The sequence below is a fragment of the Homalodisca vitripennis genome, chromosome 1 (assembly GCF_021130785.1).
Source record: "Homalodisca vitripennis isolate AUS2020 chromosome 1, UT_GWSS_2.1, whole genome shotgun sequence".
Lineage (NCBI taxonomy): Eukaryota > Metazoa > Arthropoda > Insecta > Hemiptera > Cicadellidae > Homalodisca > Homalodisca vitripennis.
Window position 1 is genome coordinate 118,166,707 of NC_060207.1, and position 18,476 is coordinate 118,185,182.

At 33.4% G+C, this 18,476-nt stretch overlaps 1 protein-coding gene across 4 annotated transcripts in view; it reads right to left on the minus strand.

Moving 5' to 3' along the window:
- Positions 1 to 18,476, minus strand: part of LOC124370278 (glutamyl-tRNA(Gln) amidotransferase subunit B, mitochondrial) — a 41,173-nt gene that overhangs the window by 21,508 nt on the left and 1,189 nt on the right. For 3 of the 4 annotated variants that reach the window (XM_046828580.1, XM_046828577.1, XM_046828569.1), the window contains exons 2-5: positions 17,125 to 17,345; positions 15,825 to 15,972; positions 12,152 to 12,265; positions 10,175 to 10,347 (exon numbers count right to left, since the gene is read on the minus strand). In XM_046828580.1, coding sequence (XP_046684536.1) covers positions 10,175 to 10,347; positions 12,152 to 12,265; positions 15,825 to 15,972; positions 17,125 to 17,228 — 539 coding nt within the window. In that variant the 5' untranslated portion in view covers positions 17,229 to 17,345. Of the gene's footprint in view, positions 1 to 10,174; positions 10,348 to 12,151; positions 12,266 to 15,097; positions 15,217 to 15,824; positions 15,973 to 17,124; positions 17,346 to 18,476 lie in introns of those variants that run through there. The other variant, XM_046828585.1, reaches the window with a different exon arrangement.

Below are 18,476 nucleotides of genomic sequence, written 5' to 3' on the forward strand. Positions count from 1 at the left end.
AACAAAAAATCGTCGTCCTAACTTAATCAAAAACACCACGTTAACCTCAATAACTGAAGTCCGAAGTAGTTAAAGTTCTAATCATTATAGTTTTTCAGGTGTATTTAATTTCCGACTGAAAGTGATTTTTTTTTATTTTTTCCGATAATTATATACTTGCCTACAGTGTAATTATACAAAAAAAATCGTCATTATAACTCATTCATAAATACCTCAATCAGTTAAATCCAAAGTAGCCGAACTTCTAATCAGTAGAGTTTTCCGGTGCATTTTTCGACCGTTAGTTTGATCTGTACCCGAGCAACGCTCGAAAATTCCCCTCCTTTTCTAAAGGGTTTTCGGCCGTCAGTGGCTCATTGTCCCCGAAGGGATATTTAATTTTCTTCACAGAATATTTTGTGTCAATTATACGCTTGAGTGAAGAGCTCTCTGTTTTGTTCTTTTTCTTTCTTATCCAGTGAATCCAACATCGCTTTGGTGCCTTATACTCGGCCAGAATCGAACTTCGTAAAGTTTCTGTAGCTATAGAAGAAAATTTGTGGTACTAGAGTTGCTGTGAGGATTGCATTTGCCTATTACATCTTTCCACTTTCTATAAGGCGTAGTTACTAAAGCCCATATTTTTGGTATTTACCTTTTACCAGTGAACTCATTGGCAAATAACACACAAAACGTCCCCCGGACCCCCGGTTTCGGACCCCCCCGAACTAAATTTCTGGCTACGCTACTGACGAGCAGGATATGATTTCGTAACATCGCACATTGAACAAAGCATCTGCGAGCATCCCAGTTTGTGGTCGTGGCACATTCAGGCCCGCGCCGCCCGCACGCGTATTTACAACCCCAAAGTGGCTTCAGTCGCCAGTCGGGTCTGCCAAGGCGCGCGGCAGAGATATCTGAAGACTGGCTGGCCCGTATATCCTATCTATAGCGTGAGGCTGAGCTGTCTATAACCTTGCATAATATTATGTAGACAAACATGAAGTATGTTATTCATTCGTGTCACAATAACGGCCTCTTCTATCAAATGGACAAGTCACAAAATATACATTGAAGGAATACATAATGTGTTCTTTCCATGATATTGACTTATCCACAACCAAACAAAGAAATTTACATGACGATGTTACTTTAATATTAGTTAGGTTAAAATTAATATACGTGCTTGCCGATTGGAGTGTAGAGAATATTAATAATAATAGGCTTTTATTTTCTTTGAGCAGTAGCTGAGAACCACTGCCCTGCTTCGTCAGTTGCTTGATTAATTTTATTCTCTAAATCATCAAGAGATTTTGGTTTTATAGTAAGAGTGGTGTCGTGAGCAAACAGAACTGCAGATAATGTAGTTAGGTTATGTGGAAAATCGTTCACGTAATTTAGAAATAGTAGTGGACCCAGCACTGAGCCTTGGAAACGCCACGATCGTTGAGTTGTCAGTGGGGAGAAAACTTTACCGAAGACTTATTTTTAATTGTAACCTTTTGTTTCCTATGTGATAAATATGAAGATAATAAACTGTGAACTGAATCTCTTAAGCCATAAATTCTAATTTCTTTAACATTTTTCTGTATTCAACACAGTCAAAAGCCTTTGAAAGGTCACAGAAAAGAGATGCAGTATGATGTTTTTTGTCAATTGAAAAATCAAATTGTGCCAATTAGGTCAAACACTGCCAAGGCTGTTGATGAGTTTGGTTTAAAACCAAACTGATTTTTATACAAAATGTTATATTTAGTAAAATGTTTAAGAATTGTGATTGGGACTACTTTTTCGAAAAATTTAGAAATCACTGGAAGAAGGAAACGGTAGTTGGACATATCAGTTTTGTCATTTTTTGTGGATAGGTTTAATTTGTGAGTATTTTAATTTTTCAGGAAAAATACCGTTTGAAAATCAATTATACTTTTAGGCTGATACTTTTAATATGTGAGTTGAAAAAACTTCATACCATCCACATGATTTGAATTTTTTAAATTTGGAATGATGTGAAACACTTCTTCAGGGTTAGTGGGGTACAAAAACAAAGTTGGATACATTTTGTTAAGTTTTTTCCGAAAATTAATCGATAATTTTTCGTTTTGCATAACTAATTTACTTACATTAGTAAACAAATCATTAAATGAATTAGCTATTCGGAAATTATTGTTTATGAGAGATTTATTAACTAGTTCAAGATCCTCATCCGCTTTAATTTTTATCTTGTTAGTTTCTCTATTAACCACCTCCCACATCGCGTGTGGCCTATTCCTCGCATCCAATATGAATCTGTCATTTGCCATTTTTTTGGAAGCAAGAATTACTTTCCTTAAGATATTACAATACTTCTTATAGTATTTAGTGAGCTCTTGACAGTTCAGTGATTTCTGAGCTTCCATAATATTTTCACACCGATAACTGGCGAAATCAATGAATCTGGTTTCACGGTAGGTTTCTAAAGCGTTTCTCAATCTCTGTCTCCGAAATAGCGTTTCCTTCAACTGTGCATGTGAAAATGTGCATTTGAATAGACTGAACGTTTCTTTAAATACGAAAGTCACATATTCGGTCGGCTTGAGATAAAGAAAAATCGGAAAAACTACCTGAAAAACTAATACCTCCAGGTTTTCTAACAATACTTACACTTCTCATAATAAGCATATAATTTATTAGCAATACGATTACAAAATTCTTGGAATTAGTCTATCTAGGATATAGTTTTGTAATTGTCACATAGAGCAATGTTCTTTGGTCCTTTACAAGACGAAGAATTCTTTCAGAAGATTAGTATAATACATGCAAAAGAAAAGTATTTGATTTCATTCCTTTCCTTTTAAAAATATGAATAGCTAGTGATTCAAATTTCCACATTAAATTACAATTAAATAGTGTATTTGTGTACATTGTTTTCCAAAACCTCTCGCCTTACGTCAGGTCTAAATAAAATATGCGTATTAGACAGCTTTAATTATTTCTAAACTTGATATGAGAGACATCGCTCTCTAAACACAACATGCAGAGTTCTAATATTGTCCAATAAATTGTCTGATAAATAGAATGAAGTGTGACAAAAAGAAGAGGCTCATTGATTTTCAAAGTAATCAAGTATTAGTGGAAAGAGTTCGATTTAAAAGAGGGAAAAGGCGATGCACTGGAAAGGAAGCTAGATCAGTAGGTAAGCTGGCACTATCTCTCCCCCTACCGGGGTTCTCATGGTTCTTATCACATTCCGAAAATAGGTACACCCTGACCGGAAAAAAACAGTAGTTGGGAGATCAACGTCCTGGAATATCTTGTCTCAATATCACATAACGTAGTTGGATCTGTTCATCTCATAATTGATGGATGAACTAATCATAACTTTATTTAAATGGTACTTTCATATATACCACTAAATAACCATATGTAGTGGTATTTATTATCACAATGACGTTATAAGGAACAAGTTTTTTATCAAAGGCAATTAGTTTGTGTACAGATTTAATAAAGTTTACACAGTTGTGATTTCATCAAATTGATTTTGGATTTTGTTATAAATAAGTAAGTCTCTTTCTTGGTATGTTTCAATCAGTACTGTTTTCAACCTCGTTTCTTAACCCTCCATTTTTTATTCTGGATCAGTGTTTCCCAAACGGGCTTTTCTCGCGGCACACTACAAAAAACGGCACAACTATTACTTTATGCCATTGATTAAGCTTAAGTACTTTATATAAACGTACTTATACAAAAAAATTAAGAAAATTACAGTATATTTTTTTACAACTGTAAAATTTTATAATATAATTTTCTTATATTCTTTTATAATTCTATTATTTCTTATATGTTCAGAGGTTTTGGAAAACAATGTACACAAATACACTATTTAATTGTAATTTAATGTGCAAATTTGCATCATTAGCTATTTATATTTTTAAAAGGAAAGGAATGAAATCAAATACTTTTCTTGTGTATGTATTATACTAATCTTCTGAAAGAATTCTTCGTCTTGTAAAGGACCAAAGAACATTGCTCTAAGTGACAATTACAAAACTATATCCTAGATAGACTAATTCCAGGCTTGACAACATACTGAGAGCTTCATAGTAGCATCACTTATCTCTATATTTTCTGCAACCGCTGTTTAGCACTGAGTGAGAAAATATCAAGATAAGATAATAAAAGTTTTTGTGAAAATAAACTCTAAATTTTAGCAAATGTTAATTTATTCTGTGCTTGGTCAGTACTGTGACGTTAATATAAAGGATAGAGTCACTATCTAACATACTATAAGCTTAAATAAAGTTGGTTGTAAAACCCATCTTAGTTGTCTTGAGAGAAGCTTTTTCCTGCTCTGTATACAAATTTTCTTGATCGGGATAAAAGACAAAGTTATGGAAGAAAAAAATGCTAAGACAAAATTAATATATAATGGCCATATTTAATGTTACAATATTACACTTTTGACAGATTTTCTTTATCGTGGCAACAAGGCATACTACATCGGCGTCGGAAATATAATTCACTCGAACAAGAAGTACTCGTGCACAAATGGAAAGCATACGAAATTGCAAGGCAATCCGTGAGTAACTTCTAGTGATATGATACATTCTGTAATAATAATGATTCATTTCAACTTCTCTTTCATTAAGGATACCTCCAGGAAACTCTATATCTTTTTTTTACACCTTCATAAATTATATATTTTGCAATACTACATATTACAACCAAAACCTGCGAATCCGTTTTTATATACTTACCGTGAAAACTTATTATTCGATGCAATTCATCTATTGACATTATTTTGATCAAGTAACAGAATTCGCGGAGGTTGCATAAAAAATTTCTATTCTATGTCTCAGTTCATTCTTAAGATGCACTGTGCACAATCAGACAAACAATCGTACAAAATAGAGTTTGAAACTAAAATTATCTATAATAAAACTCAGTCTTGTATAAATGAAGTTTCATGCAAAATTTTAAACCTTCATATGGAATCTTTCTTGGTATATCTTCCAGATAATACATTCAAATTTTTGTTCATTAAATTGGGTTTCATATCGGTGTTAAAATAATAAAATTCTACACACCAAGTCACTATTAAATTATATATGTGTTGGGATAGTTAGGCTACATGCGTTAATATGGTGTAATGAGTTTATTTTTCAAATTTATTTATGTTGATACTGTCTCGTTTTTATCACGGTTGACCAATGTAGTCTAAACATTTAGCCACATCCCATGGAGTGACATGTACCTTAATTTAACAGTGTTATTCATATATAAGCTTTATGGTACAATTTTAAGTTTGTAGGTTAGTTAGTTTTCGTGTGGACAAATATACAGACAGACAGACAAACTTACAAATTAAATTTGTCCAATCCCACAAGTTACAGGCCTCATTAAAGAGCAGTCAATGAAATGTGTATTATTATACTCTATTTAACTAACTTGTGGGTAAGCTATTTTGGGTATGTCAACATCACACACCTGTACTCGACCAAGTTGTAAAATAAAAATAAATAAATTGAGTTAAACTCTGATACTATCTATTTACCATGAACTTAAATAATAACTACCTGATGTATGCCTACTTAAAAAATTAAAATTTTTAGAGGACTTCCATCATAATTGCTTTTACTAAGTAATATAAGGACTTTGGTTCTAAGATTGCGTGCGAAGCCGCGGGTAACAGCTAGTATTCTATAAATACCCGGCTCATACTAGAACTACAATGAAATTAATTAACTATTAACTACAGGCCAAATGTAAACAAACGATTAACTATATGCCTATAAAGTTGATTTGATAATGAAAAGATAATGCATATATTACCAAGGAATTGACTATGTAGAATCAACACAAATTCCTAAAACTAAATTTTAAATAATTGTAGTGGAAATATAATGATAATGAGGATTATACTTATTGATGAAGGGAAATGTGACTACACTTGATGTTATTAAATGTACATACAATATTCAAGCTCCATGTGAGTTTAAAATTACTTCTTACAATGTCGTTCACTTTTCCAACATAATTATGACGTAGAATAAATACCATTTAAATTGTACTCTGAGTCATTTATATGTATCACATAACGTTCTTCTCTACAAGGGAGCGAGAGAAAAGTCAACCTTCCTGTTGCGGAGCCCGCCGCAGTCTGACCTGAACCACGAGCTCCTCATGCATATGAAGAATGGGGCGATCAAGCCAGGCGGAGAGAAAGAGTGGGGGCAGAGCCGAGCAGTACAGATAAATCCCGAAAATTTCTGACATGCGGCTGATAGCGACCTCAGTTTGGAACGTTTCTGATTTATATTATCTTACGAATAAATGAGACGTTTTATATCCAAATTAATGAGTCGTTTTATATCCGAACATATCTGCAAAACACAGAAATTATATTGAATTAATTATATTAATGTTGAACTTTCTTTATAACTCCAAAGACACTTTACAAAATGTGTCAACAAATGTTTAAACATATATAGTACACACTCCACACACACCACACCACTGCTACTGTCCGATGAGACGTTCTGAAAATTATTGATTGTTAGTTCTAAGCTATTTATAATTTTGGAGGGAAGACCATTCCATTTTGGGATGAAACGGAAGTGGCTGGATAGTTGATAAGTCAAGCCAGCGTTTCTACGCCAGGTGCAGGGTTGCAGTATTGGTTGACTCATATCTCCTTTCTGTGGCATGTCCTTTGATATCTTATCGTATTTTCTTTTGAGAACTTTAGTATTTGAAACACTTTGTTAAGTATTCATATTTTAATAACCTCAAATTATTACGATCAAGTTTTAACTTATAGCAATAGCAATAGATTTCTCTGTCTGTTTGTTGGATATATCGAGAATGAAAAATAAGCTATAGACTTGAAATTGTGCATGCAACTTCGACCAAGCCTGATAAGTGCCATGTGTTGTCTGGCGTACGCGATTATAATGCTGATCTGATCTATAGTACATGGAAATTATCGAATAATTTCTAACTAATAGTAATGTAACCTACAAATTATATTTATTTGATTAAGGCAGTTGGAAAATGCAATGAACCAAATATAATGTTACGAAACAATTTTATTGGTTTACATTTTAATACAAAAGATGGAATTAAAAAACTCAACTTAACTGTTGATTTTGTATTTTGGAGACCCTGAAGATCATTATTTAACTACTATGCTAAGAACACAAGTCTCGAATCTTTTGAAAAGTTTAAATGTTTTCAAGCATGAATGCTTAGAATCACATTTGAGTGACTAAGAAAATTAAAAAAGTACAATTAAATTGAGAATTTACTTGTAAACAAACAAATTTCTAAATTTTGCGAGTAGAGTTCTTTTTAATCCTCCTGGACGTTTAATCCACCCTCGAATGTTTTCTAGCTACGCCACTGAATGTAACGAGGTTACTTTGTTACATTAGACTTCCTTACGTCTTTTTGGGTCTTTCGATACTCCGTTGTATTGGTTTATTTGTAGACAAGATTAATTGCCTGTCATTAATTACGTTGTAAAAACAAGGTTTAATGAAATTTAATGAAATCAAGGAATTTAATTGCGCTGCATCCTGCTTTGAAAATGTAATATATATTATGTATGTTGTACCAAATTACTGAAAGGTGTTTAACTCAGAGTAGAAGCTAAAACACAGTGGTACATTTTAAGAGGTTTGTCAGATTAATTGCCTGCAATTTAATTGTGCTGCATCCTGCAACATCCAGCATTGAAAATGTTATTTAAATATATGTATGCTGTACTAAACTACGGAAAAGGGTTTGAAAATACAGTGATACATTTTAATAGGTTTGCCAGGTACTGAACTAAATTAAATTCAGAGGAGTACGGAGCGAGAACGCGTGGACTGCTCATTCCACTATTCCAATGTAGTTGGCAGGAGGGGCCCCTCCATCCCCACTCTTTTTCTCCGCCGTTGCGATCACCTCGTTATGCCGCTGCATGAGGAGCTCGTGAACCGGAACACTGTGATTCCCCCTGGCCTGGGCGGACTCTCCGCTAAGCTCCTCCCATTTCACCGACTGCGCGCATACCTCTCCGCTTAGGGGCGAGTCCAATATTCGACGTTCACGGAAAGACTCAGATTCGGACTTGGCGGAAAAATCCCAATTCGGAGTTGGCGGACTATTACGTATTTATTCGGAGTTACCGGACTGCTCCTGCTATAATTCGGCGCTGACGGAATGCCTCAGTTTCGGCCCTATCGGACGATTGAATTTTATCGGCCTTACTGGATTGCAACTGCTTTCGTCCCTATAGGATTCGGTGTTAACAGAATATCACATATTCGGACCTCACGGACAATATCTTATTTCGGAGCTGGCGGATTCTACGGATAAGTATTCGGGGTTATAGGAATGTTAACGTTAGAATTCGGAGCTGGCGGAAAGTCCATTTTTCGACCCTGGCGGATTATTTTCGGAGCTGACGGAAAGTTTCGTTTTCGGTCTTGGCGGACGATTTCACTATTCGGCTCTGGCGGATTCGGTCCTCACGGACCCACCCGACAGAGGTGGGCAGATTTTCTGATCTCACATAGTTTACTCTGTTATTGTATTCCACCTGCAGAAATTTGTATGGCTGCCTCTATTTGAGAGAACTCTAGTCAAGAAAGCTCAAATCTTGCACTAAGAGCGATGGTGGGCAACAAGACGTTCATATTATTGGTCATGACACAGAGTTAGCCTTAACTCATTGAGAAGTAATAATACAGTTTATTTATAAGTGGGTGGGAGGTGGGCAGATTTTCTGATCTCACATAGTTTACTCTGTTATTGTATTCCACCTGCAGAAATTTGTATGGCTGCCTCTATTTGAGAGAACTCTAGTCAAGAAAGCTCAAATCTTGCACTAAGAGCGATGGTGGGCAACAAGACGTTCATATTATTGGTCATGACACAGAGTTAGCCTTAACTCATTGAGAAGTAATAATACAGTTTATTTATAAGTAATTAATTTCTCCGTATCATGAGGCATACAAATTTTAAAACATCCAAGATACTAAAATAGTTTCTTATTTTTTTGCATGAAAATCATATAATTAAAGTATTTAAACCAATAAAAAATACAAATAATTTTTTAACCTATTTAGAACACAAAGTGATTGCTTCCTGCATAGGAAATGATTAAATTATATAAAGCACATAGTATTTCAGGCTAGATTCTGTTGACATGGCTAAAATGTTTTACATGGGAGAGAGGCTGCTTTTGTTAAAGCTTAGAATCTACTGATAGTTTTTACACAGAAAACTATGCTCATGTGTTCTCAAAAGTGTCATTGTGATTTAGACCATGATTAACGACAGTTTTTTTTAAGTCTTGGTGCTTGTAATCGCATTTGTGATGTTAATTCTTGTCCTCAAGATATTTTTAGTTGACCCATTATAATCTGGACATTTTTTACATTGAATTTGCTAAATTAAATTTTTAGCATCACAAGATAAGTTGCCAATGATAGTACATGTCTTACTTGTTTTGCTACAAGTGAATTTTGATGAATTTGGTAGCATTTTATACACCAAACATCTGGGTTTGTTACATGTAAGTGACAGCTGTCTTAGTTTAAATATTGCATAGTATTTGTTTGTTTTAAATGTCGCCAATGAAACGTTTCCAAAATATATGCTTGTCATTTTGATTGATAAGAAAATCCGATTCTAACTTCCCCATAAAAAAGGTTGGTATATGATGGAGCAATCCTTTTTTTTTGTGAGTGTGTGTATATGTACATACACCTGTATTTCACACAAGGTGTGGCTAGAAAATAACGCAATCGAGGCTGAAAACAAATTTTACTTACAGATATTTACAATTTGATGTTTTCCCTTTAATGTATCAACACTGCTCCATGCGAATTTTTCACTGTGCATAAAAATGCTGCAGATAATTTTCTATAACCATGGTCATGACTTCTGCGGCTATTTCTTTTACTGCTTCAACAGTCTCAAATCTTGTTCCTTTCAAAGCTGACTTTCCTTTAGGGAACAAAAATAAGTCACTGGGGACCAAGTCAGGTGAGTAGGGTGAATGATCTACGATGGAGACGTTTTGTTTGGCCAAAAATGTCTTCAATAACAAAGCTTTGTGAGCTGGAGCATTGTTCTAGAGGATAATTGGACACTATTGATCTTCAAAGAATATTTCAAAGAGAGAAATGCGTCCAATATGTGTCTACTCAAAATATTTGGACTGTACCTGTTATTGGCCGGGTCGTGCAGGGACTTGCCACTGTCCTGTTCCAATTGCAGCTGGTGTATCTGGACTTTCCGGAGATAAGGCTCCTTGTGCACTCCAGGAGTGTAAATCTGGAACTGCACCTCTCCTCCACGTGCCAGAGGACATCTCTGTTGGGTGATCTGGTAGCCTGCCTGCACATTGCCAACACATTTTCATATCATCTCACTCTCAGATTCAACTATTTTCTTGTCTTTAGCTTATGGGTAGACTTTTATTACATATGCATTAAACAATAATTTAATACTATTCTTTTTGGCTGGATTTTCACAGTCTGTTTCTCACCATTAGAGTAATTTTCTCCAGATGGTTTTGGTGTAATTACACAGATAAAAAAACAGATTGTGAAAAAATTGTTCTCCCTATAGACTTAGGTATTAGGAATACCCAAAATGCCTTTCCAGTCACTATGTTAGCTTAGAAACTCATAACCTTGGTTGTTGTAAACCACTTATGTTTGTTGTGTTCAGTTCAGTCAGTATTTTTTATAACCACCAAAGATATTGTGAGATGACTTTTTTCTCTAATTTGAAATCAATTTACTGCAAGAAATAAGAATAAAAACTAGAGCAATTAACTTCTCAACCCACATTCAACTTTTGCATCCATATCCTAACTACCAAGAGTGCCTCAAATTTGAAATTAAGTTGATTGCCGTTTTCTGCATCAGCCAATAAACCACATTTAACAATCAGTGAAAGATTTAAAATGATTTGAACAATCAAAATAAACAATCAATGCAATTTGCTATTGTCATATCATCTGTGCTATGCTACAGAAGGATTAACCTTTCCAGCGTTATTGACGCGGATCCGCGGAGGGCCACTACAAGCTCAAAACGTTATTGCCGTGGATCCGCGTTTTTTGCATTCTTTATTTTCTTACTGCTAAGTTAGTTGAATATTTTGCTGCTAGATGGTTCTAGTAGTCATGCGACATACAGACGGGTTGCCCTGCCTCGAATTCTGTTACAATGGGAGTGGCAGTTGCTTCTAATTGGCCAAACACTGTCTAGCGGGCGTGGCCCCGCGCCTTTCACAAAGTCATTGACGGGAGCTCCCGTCAAGGCATCTAGCCAGTTAGTTAGTGAGAAGCGTCCGGTACACGCATATGTATTTCGGTTATCGCTTATTTTCTGTTGTGTCCTATTCTTTTTAAAGTCAATTATTCATATTATATACAGCAGTTTCCAGTATTTATTTAGTGTTTTTTTACCATTATTCGTGTGAATGGCGAATCCAGACGATACGGAATTTGAAGATTTGGTAATTCTGAGCTATTACTTGGCCAACCCCAAACTTTTTCATATTTTTTTACGGTCATAAGGATGTTATCAGAAAGCAAGAAACATAATTCAAGCCCCGCAAGGCTGTCCTACAGTTTGCCGAGCGATAAGAAGGTTCAAAGTCCAAGCGATAACAGTGGTTTGCGGGAGACGCGCGGAATGTCAGTTGTGACAGCCCGCCACCAAATAAACACTCTTTGTCTACTTTTGTATTTTTCTAATTTTATTGGTTTGTAATATAGTATATGTTTATCTATAAAACTGTGTTTCATTCCCATACTTAATGAATAAATGATAAAAATATTAGTGACAACTACACTGCTATTCTACGATATTCTCAAAAGTTAACAATTAGCCTAGGAAATCAAAAAAGGGCTAAAAAAATTTTATTTACCGTTAAATAACTCTATTTTGACATACAGAAACGAAAATAAATTTAACTTTACACATTGGAAATTTTAAAAAATTGTAACTTTATCAAAGATCAGGTCTAACTTTTCATGACGCTTAAAGGGTTAACAGTAGTATATTATGTCATTATGGCTACAGAGTGTACCTGATTACTGTATCTATTAATGCCTTGTTCAGTTACAAAAATTGAAAAAAATCTATTTTCACACTAAAAGTGAGAATAAGTATGTGGCAAGCCTCACTGGTAAGTCTGCATAGAAGTAGTGCTTCCGATCAAAAGTGGAGACAGGATTTAATGTACAGTTGAGGGCCAAAGCTGTCAACACACCAGCTTCCACACAGCTACGATTCAGCACCTGGAAACAATTCACAATCATCTGACTGAATGATTACATTTAACTTTTACTATCTATAGCCCATTACATAACTTTTGGCTTCAAATACAATTTTGGATAGCGAAAAAATACAAATGGTCTAACTTCATTAACTGACAGACAATATCAGAGTCTAATTTATAAATGTTTCTGTACAACCTTATCAATTTTGAACATAAACAAATTTTAAGCTTATTGAACTCAATAAATTTCCATTGTTATCTATAAAAATTATAGTGTTGTTCCAAGAACAATGTTTCCTAGGCTCTAGTATGCTTAAATGGGTTTTGTAATAAAATCTATAACATTTATTTATCTATTAAATCATTAATTATCTACACATAGAGCCTTAGTCTTGTACTTCTAAGGTATTGAAATTATGTCTTTCCAGAACTCAAATCACAAAATTTATCTCTCAATATTTATGAGTTATAAGTGTCAGCAATGCTGATCCTGTAGTTAGTTCAGACATCACTTTCCTAGAATACAATTGCAACACCCTTAACTTTATTCACTGCTTCCATCTGTGAGTGCCTTTATTTCCAAATGGCAAATACCTGTTTTAACATTTATTAATAGCATTCTTGTTAAGTGTCTCCCCGTCTTATAAGGATTATTTGGGTTTATTATTATTGTCATAATTAATTATATTTTTTATTAATTTCATACATAACTATATTATTGGCAATAATAAAAATGTAATTAAAATTCATTTTTTATTTTAATGTAAATAAACTTTCCTTATAGATGAAGATGGAAATAATAAGTCATATATTTACTTCTTGATATTATACAAGAAAAGTTTTTAAAGATTGTGTAAAGTAAATTTTTTAAAACTTAATTTTCTTATAATAAAGTAATTTTTTAAGAGTGTTGAATTTCAGACAACAGTTATGTAATTTTTATTTATTTTCAATAATTAAAAAAATAAGATCTAATGTGAAGTAAAATTTATTCATGATTTCTATAATTAAAGTAATATTTATTGCTGTTTTCAATGTAATAAAGTACGTTATAGGATTATTTTTAAAACTTGAAAGTAACTTCAGTAAGCAATTTCTCACATTATAAAATCAATATGAGTTCTTGAGGCTTAAATACAATTGGACAAGAATGGATATTTGGTAATGATATTATTTTGACAAGATAACAGATGAAGAAAAATTAAATAAATACTCCCGTCATCATTGATTTAAAGTCAGCTTCAACATCTTTTCTTCAGTGCTATGATAGATTGACATTAATTCATGTACTACATGAAATTACAATTCACAATATTCACTAATTTCGACATACTGTAAGAATATTATTGAAACATAATTCAAACATACACTGGACATAATAATAAATACCAATTGAAACCTAGTTTCATTATCTTTTAATCTCATGGGATAAATATTGACAAGGTTCCAATGTTTTGAGTTCTCGTGATAAGTAGAAGTTACTGGAAAATGACTAGCACTTTCATTTTCTACTCATCAAATAGTATGTAGTATCAATACTTGGAGTATTTGTTTAAGCACTCATCTACTGTCAATGTAGATTCAAGTTACATGCCAAAATGTATTGAAAATTGTGGTCTTCATCATATTAAACCAATTTTCACGCAAAACTTTAAGAAGTAATAAGTATTTTTGCTGGAATAGTTGTTAAATAGACTTATTAATGGTTATTTTTAAAACTTGGAAGTAACTTCCGTAAGCAATTTCACACATTATAAAATCAAAATGAGTTCTTCAGGCTTAAAAATAATTGGACAGGAGTGGATATTTGGTAATGACTGGCAATACTCATAATACTTTCTTTTCCATAAATGTATTATGTACAATTATCGCACCACTTAAGTATGTCAACTAACTCAAATGTTACATTTACTTAATAGGAAAAGGATGTATATTTTTACTTACATTTAGCTTGTTTGATGTGAAAATACACATGAAAAAGTGATGTCGTTTTGCACGTTTGATAAAAAAATTATGTAGAAGTGATTTTTATAATACAGAATAAAAATTAATTATGTTTCTAAGTCATTATGTCTTTGTAGTCTAATTATGTTGTAGTACATAGTCAATACCTGGTATTACCCCCTCTAGCATGAATAAAAGCTTGAAACCTTCTACGCATCCCTCAAATGAGATTTTGTATGGTTTCTTGGGGGTTGTTTTCCCACTCCTCCTGGAACGCTTGTTTGACCTCATATAAAGTTTGGTGGTGTGAGATCAGGAGTCTGAATTAGTCTTTTAATAGTGTCCCAAAGATGTTCTAAAGGATTCATGTTAGGATCCTTGGAAGCCAATCCTATTTGTTCACACCAGTTTCCCTTAGGAAGCATGTAACTCCTGTTGCATAGTGTGGGAGGGGATTATCTTGTATTAGCAGAACATTTTCACCAATAAGAGGTGCAAATGATATAATATGGTCTTATAAGATGTCCAGTATGTACCTTTCTGCATTAAGAGCTGGGTGACGAACAATCACTCTTGTTGTGCAGACTTCAAAAATTATGCCTCCCAAGACATCACAGAGTCATCTCCATAAAACTCCCTTTGAGCAAAGCACACGTGAGAATATCGCTCCCCAATTCTTCTCCACACTTGCATACCTCCATCTTGACCTCTTAAACTTACTCTGGTTTCATCAGTGAATAAAACTAATTTCCATTGCTCAAGAGTCCAGTAATGTAATTACAAGCAAATGCAAGTAGAGTAACATGGTGCTGCCTGGTTAAACAAGTTACTCTGGCCTCCTGCTGGCTAACCTAGCTGTGTGAACATGTCTCCTCACCGTACTACTCAAAATGTGGACATTTCTTACACATCTAATCAGTCCCTGCAGAGATGTGCTGCTCATGAATCTGCCTCTACAAGTGCGTTTACAATTAAAAAACGGTCGTCTTGTTGGTTTGTCATCCTAGCCCGGTATTGTCTTGGCGTTCTCTCATCGGATCCAGTTTCCTGAAACCATTTTACAGCTCTAAGCATTGTAGAATGATGTAAATCTAACATTTCTGCAACTTCCCTTTATGACCTACCTTGTTGCATTAAAGACCTTGCCAGGGTGGCTTCAGCAGCATTTAAATAGCGAGTAATGATTAAAAATAAACACTTTACACTCAAAACTTAAGAAGTAATCAGTGGTAGCCTAATCACAATTCTGTATGTACACACAAGAAGGAATGCTCACAAAACTTCTGAAAATAAGACTAAAATCCAACTTGAACTCTGTACCACGTATAGATAAGGAAATATAGAACATGTAGGGACTATGATCTGTTAATACTGATACCAAAACCAATTATATTGTAGTTGAAAACCATTTTTTTAAAGGTGGTACGATAATTTTGCACAGGAGGTATATTGGAAAAAAACTACAAGTTTTAGAGTCGATGTACCACCACTGTACATTACACGCTTAGAAATGTCTATGTCAACTCCGGTGGAGCAATACACCAAGATAGAGTTAAAAATTACGTTAAAAATAATAAAATATAAATAGTGTTAATGTAACCTGACTAAATTAAAATAATCATAACATAAAATACCGGTAAAGTTCCAGGAAAGCTGGCATCAAAGAGTGAAACATTCTGGTTCACGGGAGATCTGTAGTCAGTGGCAGATCCTGAGAACAACTTGGAAGTGGAATTGATCTGAGCGTGGATCTCTAGCCCAACGACACCACACCAGTCATCTCTACAGTCAAACCTTCCTATTAATATCTAACTGGAATGTATAAACTATTTTTCTTTTTGTTTACTTTAGGACAAGAAGCTTGGTAAATTTCTTATTGTACTTAGTTTTTTTTAAATAAAAAGATTATTGTGTTGCTTCTAGAGTGATAAGGTATTCAGGATGGGAGAGGTTTGGGAGTAGAGGCTACCCTTTTTAAATCCCATGTTACGTCCACTATGAGGAGAGATAGTGGGCACTGTTTCAGTCATGTAACCTTGGAAGAAGGGCAGACTAGCTCCGTTCCAGCCTCTCTCAGTCAAAGTGGACAGGGGGGTACAGTAACCCCTAATAATTACCCCCTTATCAAAACCAATATAAGGGAGCCTCACCCAATCCAATAGTCATACTTCACATTAGACTAGATCTATCAATCAAGCTTTCTACCCCGATTCCTAGGTATCCATTGGGTGGCACACAAATTACACATAGGTTTTTCTTGTAGACAGTGTAGGTTATATTTTTAATCTAGCCAGAAGTGAATTTTCCTGTGATAGTGTGTAAACTCTAAATGGTGATTGATCTTTGGTGTGACAAAATATTTTTGGGGTATACAACAATATAAGGGACACAATGGGGTATACGAAAAAAAACAGCTTTTTAATTAATTACTTTCTTAGCAACCACTAGACATATGACATGCTACATTTTAAATGAAAACACTTGTGATACATTAGAATTGGTACTAATTTCACCAACCATGTGTATGTTACTTCTCGGAAACAGGAAATTTTGGAAACAACAATTACTACTGTAAAGGGACTGCATGTCTGCTTTACCTAAGAAGTCAGTTTGTCTAGTTCAACTGAGGATGTTCTTGTGGTTTTTGTCAAGAAAAAACTTAAGTTCATTAAAACTAATGATAATCAGAAATAAAACTGTTATTGCCAGTTATCAACACTTTTAAGGTTTATCTTGTAATCTCATTGCCAAAAATGGCACAAGAATATTGAGACATTATTCATTTAAAAATACATGTTAACTGCTGCTCTTATCACCATGCTATCTACCTTCTTTACAAATATATTTATAAAAGGATTTCATGCAAATTAATAAATAACATTTTCTATATTATGAACATATTAGTTTTAAATCAATCTTATTTATATAACTTACTTTTTGAGTTTCTCTTTTGTGCTGTAAAACGTTGGTCTTGAATTGATTATGTAATTATAACGGCTTCTTATAGTTTTAATGACGTACTGCGGTTTTAAATGCATCCTTACTTTTCCTCTTAAAAAATACTGGTAAATATCTTCATCTCAAGATCATCTTTCTTGAATTCATTGTGTTAGAAATATTTTATACCAAAAACATACAAGTTTTGTATACCCAACCTAAAATGAAAGTCTTTATTAAATTATCGACTGACTGATATGTGTGCTTGAATATCAGCATCATGTAATTACTATTATATATTACTGGTTAATTTATACCTAACATATAATGTTGTAACTAAATTCCTTAATTTCTTCAAGGGATCCCCTTGATTTTTAGTGTGGTCTAAACCACTTAATACAAGCATCATTCTTTATAACAACTAGTTAAAACATTAAAAAGATAGTAAAGCATCATCAATATTTAAAGACAAAAATAGTTATTGCCAATCTATCTCAATAAGTTTTTTCCTAAACCAGTTTATTGATAGAGTTGTAAGTTTGTTTGACATTGTCTAAACAATCTTCTTCCCTAGGTATTTCATAATTTAGACAATATAGATTAAAAGATCGTAATAAATTTAAAAAAGATTTTGTTTCAGAAGAGTTAATTTTAATAAATATTAAAATCTCCTGTTAATATTTATCCTAAATTCTGTAGTTTTTAATGTTTTACAAAAGATTCTAATGAACGTAAAAAGAAAACAAAAATATTAGTTCTCTAAAGTTTTTTAATTTACTCTTTTAGAGTTTTCCTTTTGACAAATCAATAAATCTTGTGGAGTGTATGAAGTACACATTTATCAATATTTTTAAAGAAATTACTGAAATAGAAAGGCTGTAGTTTAATAACCAGCCACCACACACAATCGAACGATCAATATTAATGATTATACTATCAATACCAAAATGTTGAATTAATTAAGTTAGGTATTTCAAATTAGTCTTTGTTCAGATTTTTTAAATATTTAAAACACTAATAACCCAATGATAATAGTAAACTATCTAGGCTATGTGTATTTATTAAATGTAATAAGCAATGCAGCGTAACATTTAGTTACTTTTTGTTATTTTGAAGGATAAACATGTCTGACAACTTGTAACACAAATAATGCATGTTCATCGCCATGGCACTTGGAGCCATTACTCAAAATACCATACAAATGATTTGTTTTAATTAATTTGAAACAGTATTGTTATTCAATACACTAAAAAAAGTTGCTAATCATTCATTTTAAATAACTATAATTAGAATGTTTTGTATTTGATAATTTAGGTGTTGGGTAGAGTACGATAAGCGGACCTGGTTTT